The 22,429-nt window shown below is 40.3% G+C and overlaps 2 protein-coding genes across 3 annotated transcripts; one reads left to right on the top strand and one right to left on the bottom strand.

The window, feature by feature from the left end:
- The first annotated feature begins 7,399 nt into the window (after positions 1-7,399).
- LOC132705783 (E3 ubiquitin-protein ligase FANCL) lies at positions 7,400-9,577 on the top strand. Its single transcript, XM_060676641.1, has 5 exons — positions 7,400-7,556; positions 7,609-8,046; positions 8,108-8,386; positions 9,014-9,378; positions 9,438-9,577. Coding segments are annotated over exons 1-5 (1,185 nt in total). The 5' UTR covers positions 7,400-7,555; the 3' UTR covers positions 9,540-9,577.
- Positions 9,578-9,830: 253 nt separating this feature from the next.
- On the bottom strand, positions 9,831-22,323 carry LOC132705782 (SID1 transmembrane family member 1-like). 2 transcript variants are annotated; one of them, XM_060676639.1, is made up of 18 exons: positions 22,201-22,323; positions 21,970-22,084; positions 21,579-21,899; positions 21,147-21,351; positions 20,357-21,076; positions 19,374-19,575; positions 19,188-19,320; positions 18,963-19,083; positions 17,757-17,840; positions 17,517-17,700; positions 14,704-15,242; positions 12,864-12,981; positions 12,679-12,801; positions 12,507-12,623; positions 10,440-10,526; positions 10,240-10,391; positions 10,069-10,179; positions 9,831-10,007 (listed from the first exon to the last, which is right to left on the bottom strand). In XM_060676639.1, the coding sequence occupies exons 5-18, from the start codon at positions 20,510-20,512 to the stop codon at positions 9,831-9,833; spliced, it is 2,304 nt and encodes a 767-aa protein (XP_060532622.1). In that variant the 5' UTR covers positions 20,513-21,076; positions 21,147-21,351; positions 21,579-21,899; positions 21,970-22,084; positions 22,201-22,323. The 2 variants fall into 2 exon arrangements, with proteins under 2 accessions (XP_060532622.1, XP_060532623.1); XM_060676640.1 differs by lacking the exons at positions 20,357-21,076; positions 21,147-21,351; positions 21,579-21,899; positions 21,970-22,084; positions 22,201-22,323 and having other exon boundaries at positions 19,369-19,502.
- Between the last annotated feature and the right edge of the window lie 106 nt (positions 22,324-22,429).

Raw genomic sequence — 22,429 nt, 5'->3', positions numbered from 1 at the left:
TGTCAACGTATTAAAAAAAACCGTAAAAAATTGGGCGCCTATCTGATTTATTTTTATTAACAATGGTAAAAATTAATTATGTTTTTAATGTTTTCATTTTCTTTTTAGGCACTCGAATGTCGCGTGACAGTTCTGTAGGTGTTGCTACTACAGATTTGTCAGGCCTTTGGCAATCTCCGCAGAGTCCAAACGGAGAAATAGAGAAAAAACTGAAAAACAACAGAATATCAACAGATTGACAAGCAAATAACAAAAGCAATTTGTTGCTGATTGTTTGAAGATGTGCGTCACTCAGTGGGATATATTATTAAAAATCTGTGAAGAAAACAAAAAAGTTTTAGCTTTTTTGGAGTTCGATTTAAATCCTGATTTTAGTCGCGATTTAAATCACATAAAAGTAAGAATAATATGAAAATAGATAAATTGTAAAAAATAATATTATTAAAGTTTCCGATTCTATGAGGTTTAAGTCGCATTGCCTGAAATTGCTTCTTATTTAAAGTCATTGATTTCATTTTTTTCCAAAACCAAGCTTTCCTTTTTAAGTTGTTATCCCGCCAAGTGTTACCCATTCATTTACCCAAGTTTTTCCCGATAGTAATCTTTTATAACTCTCGCATTGAGAAACAGAGCATAGAGAGTTTTCGTCGTTGTATTGGAAAATTCTAAAATATTATGATAATCGAAGGATTGCTTTTATTATTATTTTCGAGTTGAAAAAAAACACTTAGGAAAATAGTAAATGTGTCGGGCGTAGAAGTGCTTTGCATTTTGTTAAGAAAATTAAGCGAACTTGTGGGCTAGTTGATTTGGAGGTCCGTTTTGAACGGTCAGCTCCAGCCAGTATTTCATCAAGTTGTCAAATAGCGGCTATCGAAATAACTTCTTCTCCCTTCGGTAAAATATCTAATTATACACTGATTTGGCGTGATTTAACAAAAATTAAAACATTTTGGTAAAAGTTAAATAATCTTTAAGGCTTAGTTGTCATAAACCTCCTTGAAACATGCACGGTACGGTATAACATGAAAGTAGATACGCGGTGAAGTGAAACTTTTTGAGAATCTTGTATTTTGGACGCATGTGTAAGTAACCCTGTATTTTTTCGTTTTTGATCGTATTGACGGTGTTAGCCGCTGTTCTAACTCTCACGGCCGACAGAGAAAAAGAAATCTTACACAGGAAAATATAATGCACGATCATCTACGAAACAGATATACATATCGCGAAAACGAAACCGCCACGGCCTAAACATTATCGAAAAGCTAAGATTACTCAATATTTTTAATCAATAGTTATATATTTGCATTCGGGGCGAACCAGCCGCCGCTTTCACGGGAGTCAGTCATCGCTTCGGCGGTATGGTCTGTTCATAGATATAAGAAAGTGACCAAAAGTGGTCATTAACATACAATGCAGTTTCTCAGTTTAATATTCTTTGGTTTGGTATACTACTTAGTTTAAGTTTATTAGTAATCATTCTAATTTCGTGTGTTGAATCGTGTGCGAATTATGCAAAATATATGCGAGTCTAGTGTATCTCAGGAGATGCTCCCACCCAAATGTAAAAAACACTATTCTATTGAGACTAAGGAAGTTATAAACAATGTTTATTTGACTCTCATTGAACGTGGTGCCAGCAAACAAGGCATCTTTAGAAGAAACGGCCACATTGACGATGAAAATTGTGCCAAAATTTTCTCGAATGTAGATGAAAATGATCAAGATATGATACGGTGTAAAATTTACCAGTTATACGAGGAACAAAGCGTGCTTACATTAGATATCTTAATTAGGAGGAGTGGAAAAGATGAAACCGGTGTTAAATGTGGAAATATGGAAGTGTATTCGACACATGGGTTTTAGATTTAAAAAAATTGACAAAAGGCAAGTTTTCTTTTAGAATTTGGAAATGGCGACTGGAATATCTAGAAAAAATTTGGATTTACAGAGAACAACAAAGGCCAGTTATTTACTTGGATGAAACCAGGTTCGACACTTATGATACCCCGGAAAAGGGTTGGGTTGACTCAACTGATAAGGGTAAAACAAACGCGCCATCAAAAAGAGGTAAAAGAATAAATATTTTGCATGCTGGCTCTAAAGATGGTTGGATTCCAAATGGACTTTCTCTATCTGCGAAAAATATTAAAGATTCTTCTCTGGATGACCACACCGCTGATTTATTTGAAAGTTGATTTAAAAACAAACTAGTTCCAAACATTCCTTTTAATAGCGTAATTGTAATGGACAATGCAGGTTATCACAGTAGACAGTTCCCTTCCTCATGTGACACAAAAGCAACAAATCAAAACTACATTTATTTTCACGAAGATTATACCAAAAACCAATTAATTGAGATTCTACAAAGCTTGAACCTACAAAAGGAATACGTCTGTGATAATTATACCAAAAATTTACGGCATACAGGCATACCTTACCACTGAATATTTAATATTAATTAATTAATTTAATATTAATAATAATTAGAACAGGCTATGATAGCGATATGTGAATAATTTTAAGTAATTTAAGTAGGTAATAGAAATAAGTTGTAATTTTATTTTAGATTTAAACATAAATAAATACATAAATAAATAAATATCGTTTAACATCTTTCCTAACAAAACTCCAAATAATTAAATTTTAAGCAAAGTACGGACCTGTTCGCCCATATTCCATTCTTACAGCTGGCCCGGGTCTTTCCTTAATTCGTATCATCTTATATCTATGAACAGACTTTACCTTTATTCCGAGGCCGCGCGTCGTCTTCTTTACCGATCGGGCGACGAATGCCGGCCGAGCAAGCGAGACGGTGACGGCGTGCCCTTATTAACGGCACGGCCGCCTATATTCCCGAGAAGACGTACACATTAAAAACGAATTAAAATTATCCGTGGCGACCGCGCGCGGGGCGGCCATTTCGTTGACCTTTGCGAAAAAAAAAGAAAGAAAGATAAGTTATCGGCGGGGCGGGCGGCGATAAGATAACGACGTCGTCGGGCCGATGCTATTTTCGCGCCGCTGTATACGTGCGACGCACAGAAAAACACGGTTGTTTACACAGACTGGTGTCGGTCGTCGACGTTTGCGAAACTGCGAAATATGTTGGCGAGGTTAGTGTCGTGTGGCGAGGGGCGGATGCCGCCCGTCCGGCGCCCCTTTAACGGTGGCGCGTGATACGATTTGTGTGCGAAACGAACCCGAACTACGAGGAGAGTGTTACGACACCCAAAAGGTAGTTTTAATTTTTAAAGGCGGCGTCGTCCGCTCCGACGTGGACGATTTTACGATTGTTACATTTTTTTTGGACGTTTAACGTTTTCGCGTAATTCCTGCGGACTTAATTAGCCGGGGCATCGGAGGCGCGACGACATGGTTCTGTTTACGAAACGGTCCCGCGTTGTTGTAAACGCGACGTCCGTCTAGACCAGCGATGTTGTCGGGCCCCGTCGAAATTCTGAACCTACGCAACACGGGATCCAGTGAGCCGCGTCAGCGCGGTAAACAACGCGATCGGACGCGAACGGTCGGTGAATAAAAAATAGAGACCGTCCCGTCTTAAGCTGGAGATTGCGTGTATTTTTTCGCGGATATATCGCGGTGCAATAATGGCGCATAGCATATCAAATAGCTATTTTTAGTTAATTGTACCATAAAACTCGCACATTTGTATTTTAACCGGGAGAGTTAGTGCCACTATTGATTTTCCCGCGTTTTTTTTTTTAATGATCTTACGCGCAAACCGGCACATAACCTAGTGTGAACAGGACGGGGGCTCCTTATAAAGTCGCAGAAATGAGTTACGATGATTTTTTTGATTTTAAATAACTAGTAACTTATATTATATTACATTATACTGTTTTATTTAGAATTTTTTTTAATCAAAATAGTTCACTTTATTATATTCCCGGAATAGGCATACGGGGTCGGTCCGAAGAGTTCGCAGAGTCCTATTTTTTTATCAATGGAGTACGCTGTATATTATGTTTTAATTCTATAGACAACTTTCTCTATGCCTACGTTTCAAAATAATCTAATCACTGAATCAGGTACATTTTTACTTTTTTTTTTTAGGATTAATTTTTCAAAGAAACTTCCACATGCTACTGTAATACTATTTACAAAAGGAGGAATCCAGAAGTTTTGTGAATAGTGTTAATTTAAAAAACTGTACGTTATTGTCTAAGTTATTTTAAAAGAAAATGTGACAATTTAACTTCATTTCATTAAATTAGGTCATACAATGGGAAACCGTGTTCCGAAAGCTATAAATATTCGGAATATAAAAATTTACGAATCGTTGCCGTAATTTTAAATAAGATAAGATTATAAAAATAGGCGGTTATCATTGAGAAAAAAAACTTGTCCGGTTTCTTCGTTTTGACCTTAATTTTTTTATTCGTCGACCTATATCGACAGTTATTTCATTGAACGGATTGAAATATATTTCAAAAAAGTTCAGCGTTGGAATATTATCAGGCACAATAACCGTGTATAATTTTCCGAAGACTGAAATGAAATAGGCAGTATTGAAGTCAAAACACTATTTTTTAGTCTTTCCTTGAAAGCGATGGCGGTTTTGCTTTTTTTTTGGCGCCCTATCTCGGTCTGTCTGTCTGCCGTGCGGTTTGACAGCTGCGCTACCCCGTCCGTCCGTACGTTTGATGCATTACGTAACGAACGTGAACCCGTTGCCTAGAGTGGAATTTTCTCGCCGCCGCCAACACCATTTTAGCAGACGGTTTGGGAAACTAGTGCGAGAGACAGAGATGGACGACCAGCCAGTGCGTGCCTATGCGCATCTGTGTGTGTGTGTGTGTGTATGTGTACGTCTCAAGGTCGACGGGTTTACATTGTCTTCTGCGTCCCGGGGGACTCGCCGTTTACATAACGAGTCCGGTAATTACGGCCGCTCATCTGACCGCGTCATAATTCGATTGGCGCGTTGTCCGTTAACGGTGGAAATCCCGGCGGAAATTTTCTATAAACCGCCCGACGCGGTCTATGAAAATGTGGAAAGGCGTTTTTTTTTTCTTTTAAGTCCGGCGGATCCCCGCAGCCGTCGTCGGATTCAACGGTAACCGAGGCGATTCGGCAACAGCGCGTGAACTTGCGCCGGATTGCGCGAGCCCCGCCCCACCACTTTCCCCGCTTTGCGGATGTCCCTAGCAGGTAGAAAGAGGTGCGCGGTTGCCGGTTTTACTCGGTAGACGCTATGCAATTTCTGTATTTATTTTTTATGAAAATATTGCAATTCCGACTACCATTTTTCGTCGCCCAAGCTTTTATTAAAAATTGAAGGATGTCAATTTATGTATATATATGTTTTTAAAAAACAAACTTACAAAAAATTACTTTTGGAAACTGTACAACACTTGAAATATTAAATATACACTATGCATTTCTCAAGTCTAGACTTCTGAGATTGTAAATTTCCGTCATATACCCACGGTTTTGCATAAAGTTTAACCACTAAGTACTTGTTTATTAATTTTTCCGTGAACTTGACGCCATTTTGGAAACAGATATGGAAGATGGAAAAGAAATGAGCTTTTAAAAAATGCGTAGGTGGCGACTACGATCTCTATTTTTCGGGACCGCCCTTATATTACTCTGTTTTTGGGATTCTACGGAAAAATCAGAAATTTTTTTAAAGATCAGATAATTGGCAAATAGAGATTTACAATGAACACGACGAAAGAAAAAAGAAACGGTCGATGGGAGCGCCTCCCGATCCAGATCTGCGTCGACCCGCTCGCCCGATCTGAATCCGGGCGAGATGAAGAAGAGGTCGAAGGACTTTGTCTCCAAGGCCTTCTTTACGCGAGAGAAAGAGTATTTCACGTGTGCCGAGTGACCCCGTCTCGCCCTGTCTCTTTCTCTATCTCTCTTTCTCTCTCGTTTTCGGTGATTTTTAGCGATTTTCGGACAGACGAATTTTTAAAATTTATTGATTTTTTCAACTGTCAAACACGCGATCATTTTTAATTTATCCCCAAATTCGAAAAATGTCTGCATTGTTAGATGAAAACGCAGTTGCCGTCAATTTTTTTCTAATTTGTCTTAAACCAGTGTTGCCGATTGCTACTTTGGGATTTTCTCTAAAACTATAGGCATTTGGTCATCAATGTGCATGAACTGCGCGACATCTTTTTTTTTTTTTTTAATTTTTGAAAATATCTTGAGCATCAAAAATTAGTGACCTCATTCTATTCGGATTTATAAAGTTTGTCGGTTCACCCTTTCCAAGTGTTTCAACTAAACGAGATTTTTAGCAAATTTTGTGTGGGTTATTTTGGCTCCTTGATAATATTTTTTTCACAAATACAATCCTATTGGCAATTGAATAATAATTAGTACATCGGCGGTTATGCAAACCTCCGGAATGGAAGGAAGGGGTCACTTTCGCCAGACGGTCCGAGGAGAGAAAATACGTCGGGGTGAAGGACCTCTCCATCTTGGCCGGTGTCGCGCTGCTGCTGCTGCTGATGCTGCTGCAGCGACGTCTTGGCGGAAGAACGGCGTTGCCGGTTCCCGGCATTCTCTTCCGTCGGTTGCAGTTTTCGCGATCCCTCGAAACGGGGTTGCCGTATGTACCCCCAAATTGCGGAATTCCCAGTCGTCGCTTTTGCATAGATTGGCAGCATCACATTTTCCGAAATGTTTCTGAAATAATGTCGTCACCAGTTACGGCGTAGTATCCATTAAATGATATCGCTGCATGTTCTAAAATTCCTTTCCTTTCGTTTCAGGTTTTCGCTGCCGAAGTCTGAAGGAACTCTCCGTAAAAAGTTACGTCAGCGACTCGATTATAAGTCCGTTTCGATTGCGGAGACGGCCGATAGGTGTCGCCGTTGTTTCTCCTGTCTGTGTTCGTGAGGAGTAACCCGTAGAACCGAACTTGTGTGTTGATAGCCGTCACGGGTTCGATTTTAAGGGTACCTTCTTTCGATTACTTCGATCTCGCTCGCGCCTGCGCGCTCGTAATTTAGCACGCATCGGTCGTGCCCCTTATGTTATACGTAAGGACGTCCGTTGTTGCAACGCCGCGTGTATGTATATATGTTTGAGTGTCAGTTGAGGTAGTAGGTTGTATAGTAAGTATTACACCCGTTTTGGAGTTACTGTGCAGCCTGCTAACTTTCCTGATCTCATTCTTGTTCACCGCCGAAGACCGACACTTGAAAAGTACGTTTTTTTTTTTGGAGCCAACGGAAACGAATAAATTCTTATTATGTTTGGGTAATCTGATAGTTATTTATTTTCCTGTCAGTTTTTCGGTTGTTTTCAGGCGCCTGCGTAGCCACTATTAACCACCGACTCCCTGAGACCCTAGCTTGTGACGTCATTTGCACACTCTCACAAGTTTGAATCTCGGGATTGGGTGTTTAAAATACTTCATTTGATCGGACGATATCGAACAGACTGAAACGAACGATTGTCGCAAACCTGTTGCGATTTCTCGTGCGATCTGTGACCGGCAGGCTCGGCCCATCGTTAAGTAAAAGAAGAAGAATGCGTTAAAGTTTTCTGGAAATGGCGGCCTTCCATCAGTGGGTGGTTTTTATTTGTTTAGGTTAAGTTTTTATCTTGTTTCCTTGTTAGTGGGCAACAGCGGACTAGTCGTCATGGATCAAACTGATCTCGAGTTGTTGTTGAATTACCCGCTGATACACAAAACACGTGAAACGGTCGACGAAGTCGTTTACTCAGGTTATGTGTTTGACGGGTCACTGGACGTGGAGGTGTTAGTGAAATGGGGCTCTTGCGTCGGTCGTTACGAGGTAGAAGTGCCGGGAGACACGCCGCTGTCGAAAGAAATCGACGAATTGATCGCGACCGGTCATTTTCGCGGCGTGCTCGAAGTACTGGACAGAGTAAAGCTCCACTTGGAGTCGATACGACGTCGCGACTGCGTTAGAAACATCGCGGGAGTTTACCAGAAGGTTTTATGGGAGTACGCCGAGTTTACTAAATTTTACTTAAACCTCAAAAGTTGCCGGCTACAAGAGGACCTAAGAAAGATATTTTTGTCATTGACAGGTCGGGATAGAGGCGTTTTTTGGAAGTCATAAATGTCATAACATGGCGTGATTCGTTTCAGATGCCGGCAGTCGGGAACATTCAGCGTTAATATCTATAGACTTGTCAAGGTGCGACGAAGCGATTTTCGCTTTGACTTCGTATGATTTGCCCCAAAGAGAGGCGGGTACGACCTTGTTCGAACCAAGCGAGAACGTGGCGACCTTGTTCGATCGATTCGCCGCGCAGGTGGAATACCTGCAGCCCTATTTCGATCTGATGGACGAACTCGACCAGAACTGTGATGTGCTAGATCCCGAGAAGCCACAGCGAGCTGACCCTTATAGAAGGATCTGGTTAGGTAAGCTGTTTTTTGGGTAAACATTAGCTTTATTGTTTGAAGCATATTCCTAAGTTTTAATCAAAGGTGTTTACCATTTAGTCTTTTGTGAATAATAGGGACTTTTTGCACACCTTATTTTTTGGTGTTTTGGTTATTTTTTAACTTTGAAGCGTTGACCTTCTTAACCAACAAAATTCAACACTACCTAGAGTCAAATAAGGCGGTGTTGTTGGTCAATATTTTTCTATTAACAATTTTTTTGTTTATTTCGACGTTTTCTAGGGTTGTTACATATTTAACTCAGTGATTAGAAGGTAAATTTTGTGGCAGAGGCTCCTAATATATAAGATGTAACTCAGGTCCATAACAAAATTATTGAATTGAAAGGAGGTCTCCCAAGGTTACAATTGTGTATCTATTTAACAACCAGTTTTGTTTTCTGAATTTAATTGTAAATATAGTGATTTTTTATTTGTGAATTTTTTTTAGCCTTGTATTTAAGCCCAATTACAATATTCGTTAAACTTTCTATTTACAACAAAAACGATTAGCAACTGAAACTCGTAGCAATTAACAAAATAAAATAGATATATGAGTAAAAAACAGATCAGGTTAAAGAGACATTGACAATTTTTTGGACTGTAGGCGAGAATGTCTCTGTACAAATCACCACCGACCCATACAACGTGTTTCTGCGTCCGGACGTCCGGTTTCTCGGTCCAGACAGACTGGTCGACCCCTATCGGGCTACGCTGAACGATCGTCTCGGTGATGGCGAGGGTTGGACGTGCAGGGATGGGGTATTCCGCGGTCTCTTGGATCTGCTCGGTTTGGCCTCGTTTCCGCGCCTGCGGGAGACCGTAACCCGCCACGACGACGACGACGACTTGCTCGTCGCCGAGGGTGATTGTAGCGTGTGTTTCGCGCCGAGGCTTAACGGTCAACTGGCGGACGTCGTTTGCAGGAACGCGTCCTGCGAAAAACGTTATCACGTGGAATGCTTGTACGAGGTGAGACGAAGAGGGAAGAAGGTTAGGGTGACGAGATCGAGATCCATTCCTGATTTCAGTGGCTGGTGGCGGTGAACGCTCGCAAAGTTCTCGATGGCATTTCGGGCCGGTGCCCAAATTGTGAGAAAGCGATCACCTGCCCCGTACCTGTTCGCTTTTAATTTAAAAAGAAAAGCAAGGAGTTAATTTTTGTATTTAAATAACGGTATAAGTTTTGTTGAAACAGCGAGGTGCGGGTTGTGGGTATCGTAAGAGGTAAAAAGACCGAGAAAGAGACGTGACAGAGATCTTGCGGCAGTATTTCGTCTTTGGCGGGGAGAGCACTAGAAACCTTTACCAAACAAAACGCAAATCAAGTACAAACTTTATTAAACTAAACTAAAACAAATACACTCGATACAATTTTAAAAATGGTCGAACACTTAAAAGTAGTTGTTTGCACTATTCGCGTCTCAAAATACCGATATCCGACTGCGGTGCGTGTGGGAGATGTCGTCGTCGAGGGTCAGCAACACCATGAACGTGAAGAACATACCGACGGCACTCAAAAAGTGCCAGACATCGTGGTAGTCGTAGAATCGCAGCAGTGTACATTCCGTGTTAAAGTGTCGCGACTTCGCAGGAGTCGCCTGGGACAAGCGCGAGCGATGTCGACAGGGAGGGGAAGGGACCGAACGAAGCCCTACTTACCGACCAAGAGATCGACTTGTGCAGGAAAAAGTACATCGCGGAGATCGCGCAGAGGGTAGACGCGATCAAGAAGATCCAACAGACGATCCTGACCCGTTCCTTGTTGACATACTGCGACACAAAAAGAAATAAATAACGCGCCGCTCGACGCCAGCTCGGCTTCGAACCGACCTTCATCACGATGTAAAAGATAAAGTATAGCAACGTGTTCGACATGAACACGAGTAGGAGGAAGACGGCAAAGTTTTGGGGGCGGTATTGGACGGCGACGTACGCCAAAGCCCAGTTGCAAGCGTTGGCGAACAGCAGCACGCAGAAACGAGCTAAAAACGCGACATTAAACGCCCGCTAGGCGCGGAGGTAGCGCTCACCCTTGTAAGACGGTACGAATACGTTCAGCGGTCCTGACGAGAAGTCGTGCCTCAGCGTATGCCACATCCTAGTCAGCGACGTGGTACCTGCAAAAAAAAAAAAAATCAATCAAATCAAGTCAAAATCAAAAATCTTTCAATTCATGAAGAAGAACTTTTGTTGAGATTTATGAAGAATTGTATTATTTCAGAATGCTGGTTTAACATCGCTATCGTTTAGACATTTTACTTTTTAAGTGTTGCTGTTAACTTTTATGCCTTTTTGATTTATTGGTACTTCTGAATAATATCAGCCACACGGGTCTATGATGAACTTTTTAGTTGGTTAAAAACTCTTAACGAAGCAACTGCATTGTTCCATTGATCTGCATTTATTTTTACTGTATTATGTATTTCGCTAATTTTATTTTAATAAACCGCACTAACATTTTTTAAACTGTTGAATCCTTATAACCAACCAACCAAATTAAATGTCTTCCAGGTAGATACCACGCAAGTTCTACGTGTATTTTCACTTTAAATCTCGTTTTCAACCAATTAGGCTTGTCCTTGCAACCGAACCAATCTACGAGGCTTAGTGACTTCAACACGATCTAACACCGTTTATCAATTCGACAGTTTTCCGTGTGGATGTTTTTTTTTTCAGGGTAAAAAAAATAAGTACAGGATGTAGAGATTGCCATTTGAAAACAAAATTGGAAAATTTTCGGTTAAGGGTATACTCTAACTGCTAAATAATCCATCATCAACGTTAATTATGGAAGATCCAATCAACGTGCCGATATTGGCTGATACAGGGCTAGCCTTAGTCAAGTTCACCCCAACGAAAGTTAATTAAATGTGACCCCATTCCTGACCAGACCAGCGTCTAAGACAAGACAACAAGTGCCAAAAAGTACAGGCCAATAAGATTAACCGGAAAAAGTCAAAGAAATAACCAAGTTCATGCCGCAAAATAATGCAATTCTACAAACATAGCACAGTTTCATATCAATATCCTACCTACGGACCATTATCTACTTAGAATACGAAAAGGCGTTCAACAAGGTGTTTATCCAGCTAGATCATTATGGTGTCTGAGGAAAGCTGCTTAGTCGCATAAAAAAGAACTATACGCAGTCCGGAGTGGCGCAGTTCATGGTTTGGTAGTGCTATGCATAATTTACGCTGGACAGACCTTGGTCGGTGACCTATCTACCTCAGAAAAACGGACAGAGACCTATAAGTGAAAGTAAATGCAAAATTTTGGATATACGACTCAACAAACCACCATATAATTATCAACTTAATGGCGTACAGCCGACAGGTGAATGACTAAAAATGTCACGGTGCAATTGTCTTAAACGACCTGAAGTAGGATAAAAACATATCAACTATACCAAAAAGACGCAAGTCATTGTGATTCTCGACCCAAAAGGCTTTCGACGGGAAGACACCTTCTTAGCAATTGCCTAGTGTATGTGCGGAATTGAATCGTGATATCTTAAATATAAACGCCTTCCTAATACATTATCTTCAGATCGTTGCGCGTAAACAAAGTGTTAAGTTTAGAAGACATTGTATCACAGTTTCATCGAGTACTGACCCGCTTGCTTTATTCCCGCAGAATAATAATAATATTAAAAACAATGTGCGATTATTATAAAAAAAAAAAAACATACCAATAACCAATTTGTTTAAGGAAACGGATTTTCAACCTAAATAAGCGAAGAATGTAAATTGTTCAAAAACTAATATATTGCTCGATTTGAAACGCTCTGATTTTTATTTTTCGCGATTATGGATTTTTTTGTACACTCTTGAATTAGAAGTTCATGTACTTTAACATTCATTAATTGTCAAAAGTTTAAAAACTATCCTTCAAAAACATTTTGCTCGAAAAAAACTACATCTCATCTAATACCAAATAATTGCCATGAATTTTTAACAGCCAAAAAAAACAGCAAGTGTTACCGCGACATATTTCCGATTTACGTCATCGGCGACCTTTGCTACAACATAATAGATCCCCGCCCACTCAGCGTTTACCGCGATACTGGTCGTTACAGCGTCGCAGAAAGCACTTACTTATACTCCAGCAACCCATATAGTACACCTTCAACGATAGGTAGAGGCACGACAGTATGTGAACGACGGCGAAGAACATCCAAAAACTCTCCGTTCCTTCGAAGAGACCGATCATGCCTACAATGACGCGGTTGCCTAAAATCCAACATTAACCAACGACAAAAACACCCACCCAACAAGATGGCGACCGCCAATACACCGAACGTGGCGTAAGCGTTGGCGTTAATGTCCGGATGGCGGTTCTGATATAGCTTGATCATGCACAACACTGCCATCACGTACATGAAACTCGTATCTGAAAAAAAAAAAAAACAACCGGGGCCGTTTTGCAGAGCTCGAAAACTCGGCCGCCCTTACCGAACTGGAAGTTCGACTGGCTCGGGCACACGTGGTAACTGCCACTCAACACCCCCTCCATGATCAGGGCCACGCCCATCGCGTAAAACAACCCATAGTGTTGCGGGATGCCGTAGTGCTAAAAAAAAAAATCTCAAACCTTTCCATAATTTTTTTTCGGGCAAGAGACGCAGCAGAATAAGTGTCTAAAAGAAACCCCGTTTCGGTGACCAAGACACCGGAAATGTTCGAAGTGTCATGTAACATTATATGATTACATAAATAAAGAATTTTCATGTAATCCGAAATTCGTAACTTTGCTTATATCATTTGTATAACATGATGATGTATATTTGTACGTATTAGAAATAAAAACGAAATCCATATTCTGATATTTTCTATGTATTGTATTGTATTTTTCCCTTGTCAATAAATAAAAAGTATTCGTTAAATGTTTTTTTCTACTCCCGTCTGTAAAATTCCTAATTATCCACCGATCTAGCGTGCGGGAAGCGTCACTTTACCACGTCAGTGTCGTCGTTTCCCGTGAATCCGAGCCATTTCGGACATTTCCGGGATTTTCCACGCTTTGAATTTTGATGTTTGTTAATCCTGACGGTCATGTCAGTGAATTTATTCGTGTGTTGCGAAAATGTAACAAAAAAACTACCGGTCGTACAAAAAGTATAGTATGCAACACGTTCGGTAAACTTTGTAACTCACTTTGTAAAAAACTCGCGCTCCGCTACTGTCAAATATACTCGTGAGACAAATGACGTTTACCGCACTTGTTGCATAATATACTACTTGATAAAATACACACACTAGACCATATATTTTTTAAACGTTAATAGTATACTATGCAACAAGTGCTGTAAACAGCATTTGACTCACGAGTTTATTTGACACGAGCGGAGCGAGTGTTTAATAAACGAGAGACTTAAAAAGTTTACCGCACGTGTTGCATACTGTATTGTTTCTACGACTGTTAGTTTTTGGGTACATTTCCGCAAAAAAAAAAAACGAAACAAAGCGTCGGAAATATCTCCGAAAACATCCGATTGCTCCCAAACCCGTGCGGTAAAATCCCCGAAGTGTTCGAAGTGGCTCGCATCCGTGGGACAAGAAACTTACATGGCAAAGTGACGCTCCCCGCACGCTAGATGGGTGTATAATTACGTTATTTTACAGAGGGAAATTCTATTTCGATTGAGATTAATATAAACGTACATCGAGTATCTTGCTTTGTAAGAATGTGGCAAAACCCGTTAAAATGTTTGTTTTCATATTGGATGTTCGTAGTGTGCGCAATTGATCTTTAACGTTTTCGCCGTAGTTTGGACTTGGTTTGAAACTATTAGTCACAGTACGGTTTGAGGATAACTAACTTTACAAGAAATTATTGGTAATATGCGAATATACAACTTCTCTGCGTTTTAACGTCATATTATTATAAATATTTTCTCTAAAAAAATAAGTATGAATCTTCAATATCAAAGGAAACTGACTTAGATGGAAGAATAACACCAAAAAAAACGATGATTTTTGGAATTTTTTGTATTTGTACATTCCATTTGAAATATACAAATAAATTTATGAATGTGAATAATTAATAATAATTTAAAACCCCATGGAGAATCAACAAAGAATCTGAAAAAATGTAGTGGCATATCAGTAATATTGGTTTATGCAATTTAAAACACATTTACGGCTGCCGTTTTTGCATTGCCCGGAAGGAAGTTTCGGATTCCGCTCGAACTTGACCCGAGCATAAAAATGGTCGAAAATTATAAGGAACAAGTTCGTAACTTGACGCGAACACAAACCTATTTGGTAAACCGAATAAAGCGTGACCGCTCACCCTGTCAAAGTCGGCGTCGTCGCAGTGGGTCCTCTCCCGGAAGAACGTAATGGCGAGGAACAGCAGTCCGAGCAGCACGTAGCCGACGTTCGAGAACACGTGGTTGAAATCGCTAAGCACACCCAACGGGTGACTGCACAGGAAATTGTAGTAGCACAAGTCCTGCTGACCGGTTTCGTTGAGCACGCCCTGGTACGTGACGACGAGCTGGACGACCGGCAACGCGTAAAACAGTCCCACCGTCAGCACGTTGTACAGGTAGAGATAACTTTTTTTGGCGAGTATGCGGGGATGACGCAACGCGAGGTCCTCGAGGCAGGGTTGAATTTTGCAGCGCCTCGTCTCGCGGTCGTACGGGAAATTACGCTGGGAGTCGACCTCGTCGATGGACTCGCTGTCCTCGCTGCCCGCGAGGCTCCTGGTTTGCGCCGCATCTGAATTCGTTGGCACTACTGCCTCGGCGTACTCGAGCCGGCGCGGTTCCCAGCAACGGCGCGTGCACAGCGCGAACGCGATGGCGAACACGACGTAGAACGCTCCTGCGCAGAAAGTACGGGTGTACTCTAGCGCACACGGGTCATTTATGGAAATTTACTCGGTAATAAAGGTTCACGCAGAAATCTTATGTTTTAGATGGGTTGATTATTTTTTATGTTGTATTTTACGTCTTGCCTACGTGTTCATAAATATCACGTAAGCTGATTCCATAAATTGCATGCGTTTATCCAGAAAGCCGCGTTGCCTGTGAGTTTTTAAGGTCATGTCCCGTTTTAACGTCCAGCAGTAGTCCGCCATCATCGTTATGCTCCGTCTGCTCCATTTAATTAATGTCCTGGTGAAACCTCCGTCCCTGTTCTTCGCTAACCGCTCCAAGATTTTCAATAAAATAGTTCCAAGTGTGAAAACCGGAAATGCACTTTCAAACTCATATTACAACGTGGACGATGAAAGTGTTGTAATATATTTTGAACAATACCCTCGTAGTTCTCGTCATTAGAGTTTCCAAGAAACTTATCAATTACAACAAATTTCTAACACAAATATTTGAAACATTGCCCATTTTTGTCTAGGGCTTTAACAAACTGCTTCATCAAGAGGATGCAGCAAAACTTTTTTTGGGGTCAACTAAGCTCTCTCTTAATACATTTTTGCTACTAGGTGTAAGGCTTGTTCTAGAGGGCCATTCTATTTGAGTCTAATGTCTCTTGCCCGACTATCCCGCTCACAAATGTAGTACGAAAATTTTGTATAACCTGATGTTCTTGGTAGTTTATTTTCTGCAAAAGGAGTCCTAAATTTTCATACGTTTCTTTTAAATGTATCGAATGGGCAACGGGAACCGAGGCCCGTTCGTTACCATTGTGCAATAAAACGCCTCTTGAGTCGATAAATTTTGAAAAAAAGTCAGGAATATTGTTGCAATACACACTAGCAGTCTTTACTGGATTCACCAAACTGCGCTGGTTACTACGCTGTATTGACGCTTCTGCGTCAACTCTCTCTGCTGCTCTGATATTATCCAGGGTTGCCAAATTACATTTAATTTCATAAAAATCATGCCTAACATGAAAACATTCATGTCATAGGTATGTATATAAAATTACATTTTAAAGATAAAGAGCCCTATTTAAAAAAATGACAATATAGCAAAAATATGGCCTTCTTTTGGGAAAAGGACCTCCAAAAATATACAAATAACCAATCAACTTTCAAATATCAAAATCACTGCAGACCTGCGTATTATTATATTCTTACATATTAAGTACATTAACTAGGTAACAATAATTACTTCAACTACTTCAATACTATTGTATAGTTGTATATACCGTATAGAAATGTCATAGTCATCTTTTTTTAGATACAGGGCGGTTTTAGAAACAACATGTTTACTAATAAAAAAAATAAATATTTGTATTAGAATAACTCTGTGTTTGAAAGGCTCATAGCAGACCTAATAAAATAATCAAAAGACAAGGTGTTCCATTATAAAGAAACTCAAGTTTAGTTTGTGTAAAAAAAAATTGTGAGCTTGGGAAGAAAACTGACTACGCCACTGGACCCTACGAAAAAAACCTATCACTAATCATTTTTATAATATGCTAAGCTCACTTTACGGCACCCAAATTGGTAACTGTAGAGTTTTAGTGGTAATACTTGAAAAACCACTAGTATGGAAAAAAGAAGCTACAAATTACATTAAACAAAAACAGCACTTTTCTAATGGTACTTTTTGGAAATATTAGCAATTGATATCTTGTGAAATGTTAATCTACTTTACTTTCAATCAAGTCAACAGGATAGATTACGCTCTTAAAAGTAAAACAATTGCAGAAGTATGAAAGTCGCTAGCAAGCTAGTGAAAATCCAAAGGAGTATTACTGACATTTATTATTATTATTATTATTATTAATGTCTAAATTTTCATTGTTCACATAGCTCGCTCTTGGCAGGACCTGTCAATTTTATTAAAGTGTTTCTCCGCTAAACCATGGGGGGGAACGTCTCAGTATTCGCATTTTAGGGTAATGGCGGCAAAAAATTGTTTTCTCACATTTTTAGGTTGTGTTAAGTACCCATAACCTACATTTAGGTAGAGTGACTTAGAGATGACTTTAGTAGCCTAGTAAAAGAAGGTTAAATTTAAATGTCATCCAGCGTTAGATGGTCCCTGCAAATGTTTGTGGGAAAGGTGATGTTCTCATAAAGACTTTTGCGACATAAGATGGTTTCCTATTAATTGTTAGCGTTTAAGAGTTAAGGGGTAACGTTTGTTTCATTTTAGCACCGCGCCTACGTCCTCCGTACTCACTTACCGATCGAGCACAGCGTCCATATGACGGCATTCGTGTAGTCTTTGTAACTGATGCTCGGTTTTATCTCGACTGTGATCGATTTGGTGCGATTGTCGCTGGACGGGATCGTGGGCGTTTGCGAGCACTGCGAGTCGTCCGCCTTCGCGACAAACACCACGAAAAACCCGTACGGGAACTTGTCCTTCTGCAATCGCCCCGGATAACGTGTACGATCACTCGCGGGCAGTTTCGTCTACTTACCGGTATCGTGATACCACCCCTCATATCGAAAGTTTCGTAGAACCCGCGAAACGTGATGTCCTCGTTCAGATCAAACACCGGACACTACAAGCGGAAAAGCCCCAAATTTGAAACTAGTTACATGACGACGTCAACGAAACCGATAATACGAAGACCCAGTGCTTTGACGTCATGGCCGCGTCACGCGTCCGGACAAGTGACAGTCGACCGGCGACATGATCCAAAAACCTTTAAAATCGATCGGGTGCTTAAGTGTTACTTAAAGAAACGATGCTTTTTTATAGGTTTCTAGCCGCCACTTCAAAAGTTCAAAAAATGTTGATCTTGACGCGGCTTTTGACATGGATTTAAAAACTGACAAACAAAATTCCTGTGTCAATTTAAGATATTCAGTAATGAACTACATAAAGCTATCTGGACTTTACTAAGAATTTTACGCTATAGTTAATATATTTAGCTTTTACTTGATGAAAATCCATTTATCAAAATTAATAAGAACTAAAAGTTCAGATTTTCACGAAATTATATATTTTTACATGACAATTGTTTCGACAACACCGTGTCTTTATCAAATGTAATATTTACAAACTACCTGCTACTATATACACTGAAAAATTTAAATCTAATTGATCGTTAAGCAATACATTTGAAGGTCTCATTGATTTTTGAGCGAAACAATTGTGAATATATATAATTTCGTGAAAATCTGAACTTTCAGTTCTTATTTATTTTTAATAATGGTAAATTCATCTGTTGCTATCTGAACGGCAAAAGATTGATTACTTTTCCGGGTAAGTTTAGCCGTTATAGCTATTGAATATTATATAACCTTTTGATTTTATTTCATAAATAATAACTCATGAAGTTATTATACAGGGTGTTTCCCCCGTTGTTCATCTTACGTTGAAAACACACCCTAGTTTTCTATCATATACATATATATGTATGCCCGAAAACGCTTTCTTTTGAAATGATAAGAAATATACTTTCTTTCATAATTTTCATACCACTTTAGACATTTCATTGATATTTTGGACACTGATAACAAACACTATTGTTTTTTTCATCATTAATATGTCTTTTTCTATTGTCAAATTGGCATCGTATCGAGTTCATTGCCTACACCTGATGATGTCACGCCGGAGCGCACAGTCTGTGTATTATGGGTTTTGTTGACCGCGCCCACACATACGTCTTAACTCTTACGCTAACGTTCTGAATACTGACGACCGTGCAGATCGAATCCTGCGACGTGACCATCAAAATGACGGTGTCGAAATTCGACTCGTCGTCCGTCAGATTCGTCGTGAAGTTATAGAAGAAATACCTGAAGCAAAAGACTCGATGAGGATCTATGAAACAAGCTTTAGACGCGTAAAATACGCGAGAATGATGGTTTTCCGTAAGGCAACTTACAACAACTGAACTTACTGAGGCTCGCTCGGCGATATGGTAATGTTGTACTCCACCGAGTGTAGCAACTGAAAGTCTTCCTTCGAATCCACCACAACCACGAAATTTACATTACGTTCGGATGCGGTAGATATCGTCACTATAGGATAACCTACAACAACGTACGTTACTGGTTGGAGCCACCGAAGCAAAGCTTCACCTCACGGTTGGTTGCGCGCAAATTTTTAAACATGTCGAGGCACAGGGTCCGCGACGATGTCATGTAACGTTGAACGCCATGACTGCTCTCCACCGACATCGGCAAATTCCAAGACAGTAAATTTTTCGGCTGCGCAGCGACAATCATCAACGGGGCATCTGAGGTCGCGTTTTCAGACAAAACCGTCACCCGGGACGGCACAACCTCCTGAAAAACGGCGACTTGTCGACTTCGTGATTCGAATTTTTGATTTGTGAAAATTGTACAAATAAAAATATTTTTAACACACTTAACTAAATTTCCCTGAACATTTAACGAGACTTGGGCATATGCCGCAAAAATGCTACATCTAAACTAAAAACTATCGAATTGACGAACTGGCAGCGGTCGTGTTGGTCGTTGAACGGCGTTACCGCGCGTGCGCATATTGAAAGGCTCCTCTCAAAATTTTGTTGAGAGAAAACATAACCACGTACTAATAAAATGTCTCGTTTTCTATGTGAACCGACAGCATTTCAAATATCACAGTTAAGTAACTTTTACGTTATAATATAATACGTCTATAAAAAGCAAAAAGTTTTTGAAATTTCATGGATGGAACTGTGGTTTTTAAATTTAATCTAAAATGACTTTTCATTTGTTCTGTGGATTGAAATTAGGCAGTCTGTGGCAAAAATATCAAAAAAGAAAAGCCTTGGAAATTTTAATTTATTATCAGATAATAGTGCTGTAGGAATCTTCTAACGTTATGTAAACTGTTACATACTTTGTCTGAAAAACTTGCAAGATCGACTTTAACAACTATACAAAATAACCACAAAATTCCTTCCCTTTAGTGAAGGATCTTTCTTATTTCCTCGCAAACCAATAACGTTTCAGAGCACGTCTTTTTTCAAGGAGCAGCTCCGCCACAACAGTCGCGAATAAAGTAAAACCTCTTCGACTTTCTTTCGCAACATTTAGCCTGAAATCGAGACCTTGTACTTACGCTTCCGCCTGAAAATATTAGTATGTATTCGACAGTCTTGTTGACGGTGGCGGCATAAGGGGATGAGTAAGGCAAATCCAGCACGATTGTGTTCAAAATCTCACAATGAGTCAACACCAAACACAAATAAAGTATGATCAGTACCAGTCTAAACATTTTCGTGCGCGCCACGGAAATTTGATGTTCAATGATGTGTTCCCAGCCGCCCTAACATAACCGGACAAATAATTACTCTCAAAAAATCCACAAAATAAACTCGCCCTGCACCACACAATAACAACATCACAGTCTAAATTGATTGGTTCCATAACTGAAGGACTATTTCATCTTCTTACACAACATAAAATTGGGCATCAGAGCCAACGTCACTCGCCCACACGTAATGTTTGGTAAAGAACGTCTACAACCTCAGACCACTAATTCCAAAATCAGGTTCACGCGTATGGCAAGAACGAGCTTTGCCACATTATGACGTCACCGCGGTTAGACGCGATGCCGATTATCCCGCCATGCTAATTTCGCTAACGCAAAAAAAAATCTCCTTTGTTTTCAAAGTTAAAGATTTTACCCGAGACAGAAAAAAAACACTAATATAAAAATAACACAAAGAAATCCAACAAAAACGCAATGGGACTGTTCTGGTTCAAATGAAGTCATCATCTGATGCTGAGCCGTTCGACATATTAGATCCGTCGGTATCGTCCTCCTGGTCGACGTCAACTGCAATGAAAAACCACACACGAGGCCGGCTCGTTTCGATGAGACAACAAGAGAGTCGCCAAGGACTTACGGTCATATGTGACATATTCCAATTCATCGGTGGTGTCTTCTTCCTCGGAAAATGTCACGTGGTATTCAAGGGATTCGTCGCCATTATCTTCGAAGTCCGCGCCGTCGTCGGTCCAATCAACCTCCTGATCTGATCCGTACAATTCAAAATTTGGATCATATTCTTCATCGTCCTCTTCTTCTTCGGCGGGAATCAATTGTCTGCCCTAAAATGTTTCGAAACTCCCAACATAAATAAATAATGCCCCGATTTAAAACATTTCCATCATTTTATGTTACTGAGTATGAATATTTGGACACAACGCGTTTTGTCCTTTGTACACAATGTATAAATAAATCCAATTTAGAATGAATAGAAAAGAACAGTAGAGAAGAAAATTACAGCTATTATTTCTTTGCCAACCAATAATTTGAAATATGTCTGCGATTTTACCCTGTTTACAAAGTCCATGACGATAATGGGTTCAAACTCGTCCATGCTGTCTTCGTTATCATACTCCTGCTCCATGGGGTTCCCGATAAAGTCCCTCATATTTATTAACAAGCCTACACTAATTACAAAATTCTATTTACAAATGCGTGACGAATTCTAGTTGGCCGACTCGAGCCTCACGTAGTTGCGTTTTGGGGGTGGTATCCGGAAATCTCTCACTTTCACTCTTTTACCGTTGATCTTTAAGACTTGCAGCGCCTGTCTACCCTTATCGAGTTGCTTTTTGCTGTCAAAATCGATTATGCACCAACGACGCGACTTCTAAAAGCAGAATACAGTCCCGAAGGTCAGAAGATACAAGGGCCTTCCGACCCTGTAGCTGAGATTTAACCTGTCTGGGCAAATGGACGATGGATATGTTGGGATCCAACTCTCTTATTTGGTGTTCGTCTTTAATTTTAACTGGTAACCTCAAATAAAGCGAATACCTCTGCTTGGCTTCAGCTCTGAAACAGGCCACGCGCTAGAATCTGTTGTCATCGAACGCCGTAAAATGGCGAGCGAACGGGGGCAATAAAGTAGATGATGGCGCGGGACGGCACCGGCGCGCCGTCCTACTCACCCCATAATTAGCTGGCAGCGAACTTATCGAAAAATGCGACGATAAACATGCCAAAACCAGACTTTGTTTTTTGTAAAATCGTACACGACAATCCCATAGAATGAAACCCTAGACATATCGGACCGTAGTATGGCGAATGGTTAGAGAAACGAGAGATGATTAGATTCGGAATCTGGATTCGAATCGCGCCGCGCGTGTCTGTAATCTGTGACGGCGCCCGAACAGCTCA

Source organism: Cylas formicarius, unplaced genomic scaffold (genome assembly GCF_029955315.1).
Source record: "Cylas formicarius isolate icCylForm1 unplaced genomic scaffold, icCylForm1.1 PGA_scaffold_8__14_contigs__length_24414737, whole genome shotgun sequence".
Classification (NCBI taxonomy): domain Eukaryota; kingdom Metazoa; phylum Arthropoda; class Insecta; order Coleoptera; family Brentidae; genus Cylas; species Cylas formicarius.
The sequence above is the reverse complement of the archived record's forward strand: the minus strand, read 5'-3'. Positions and strand labels throughout refer to the sequence as shown.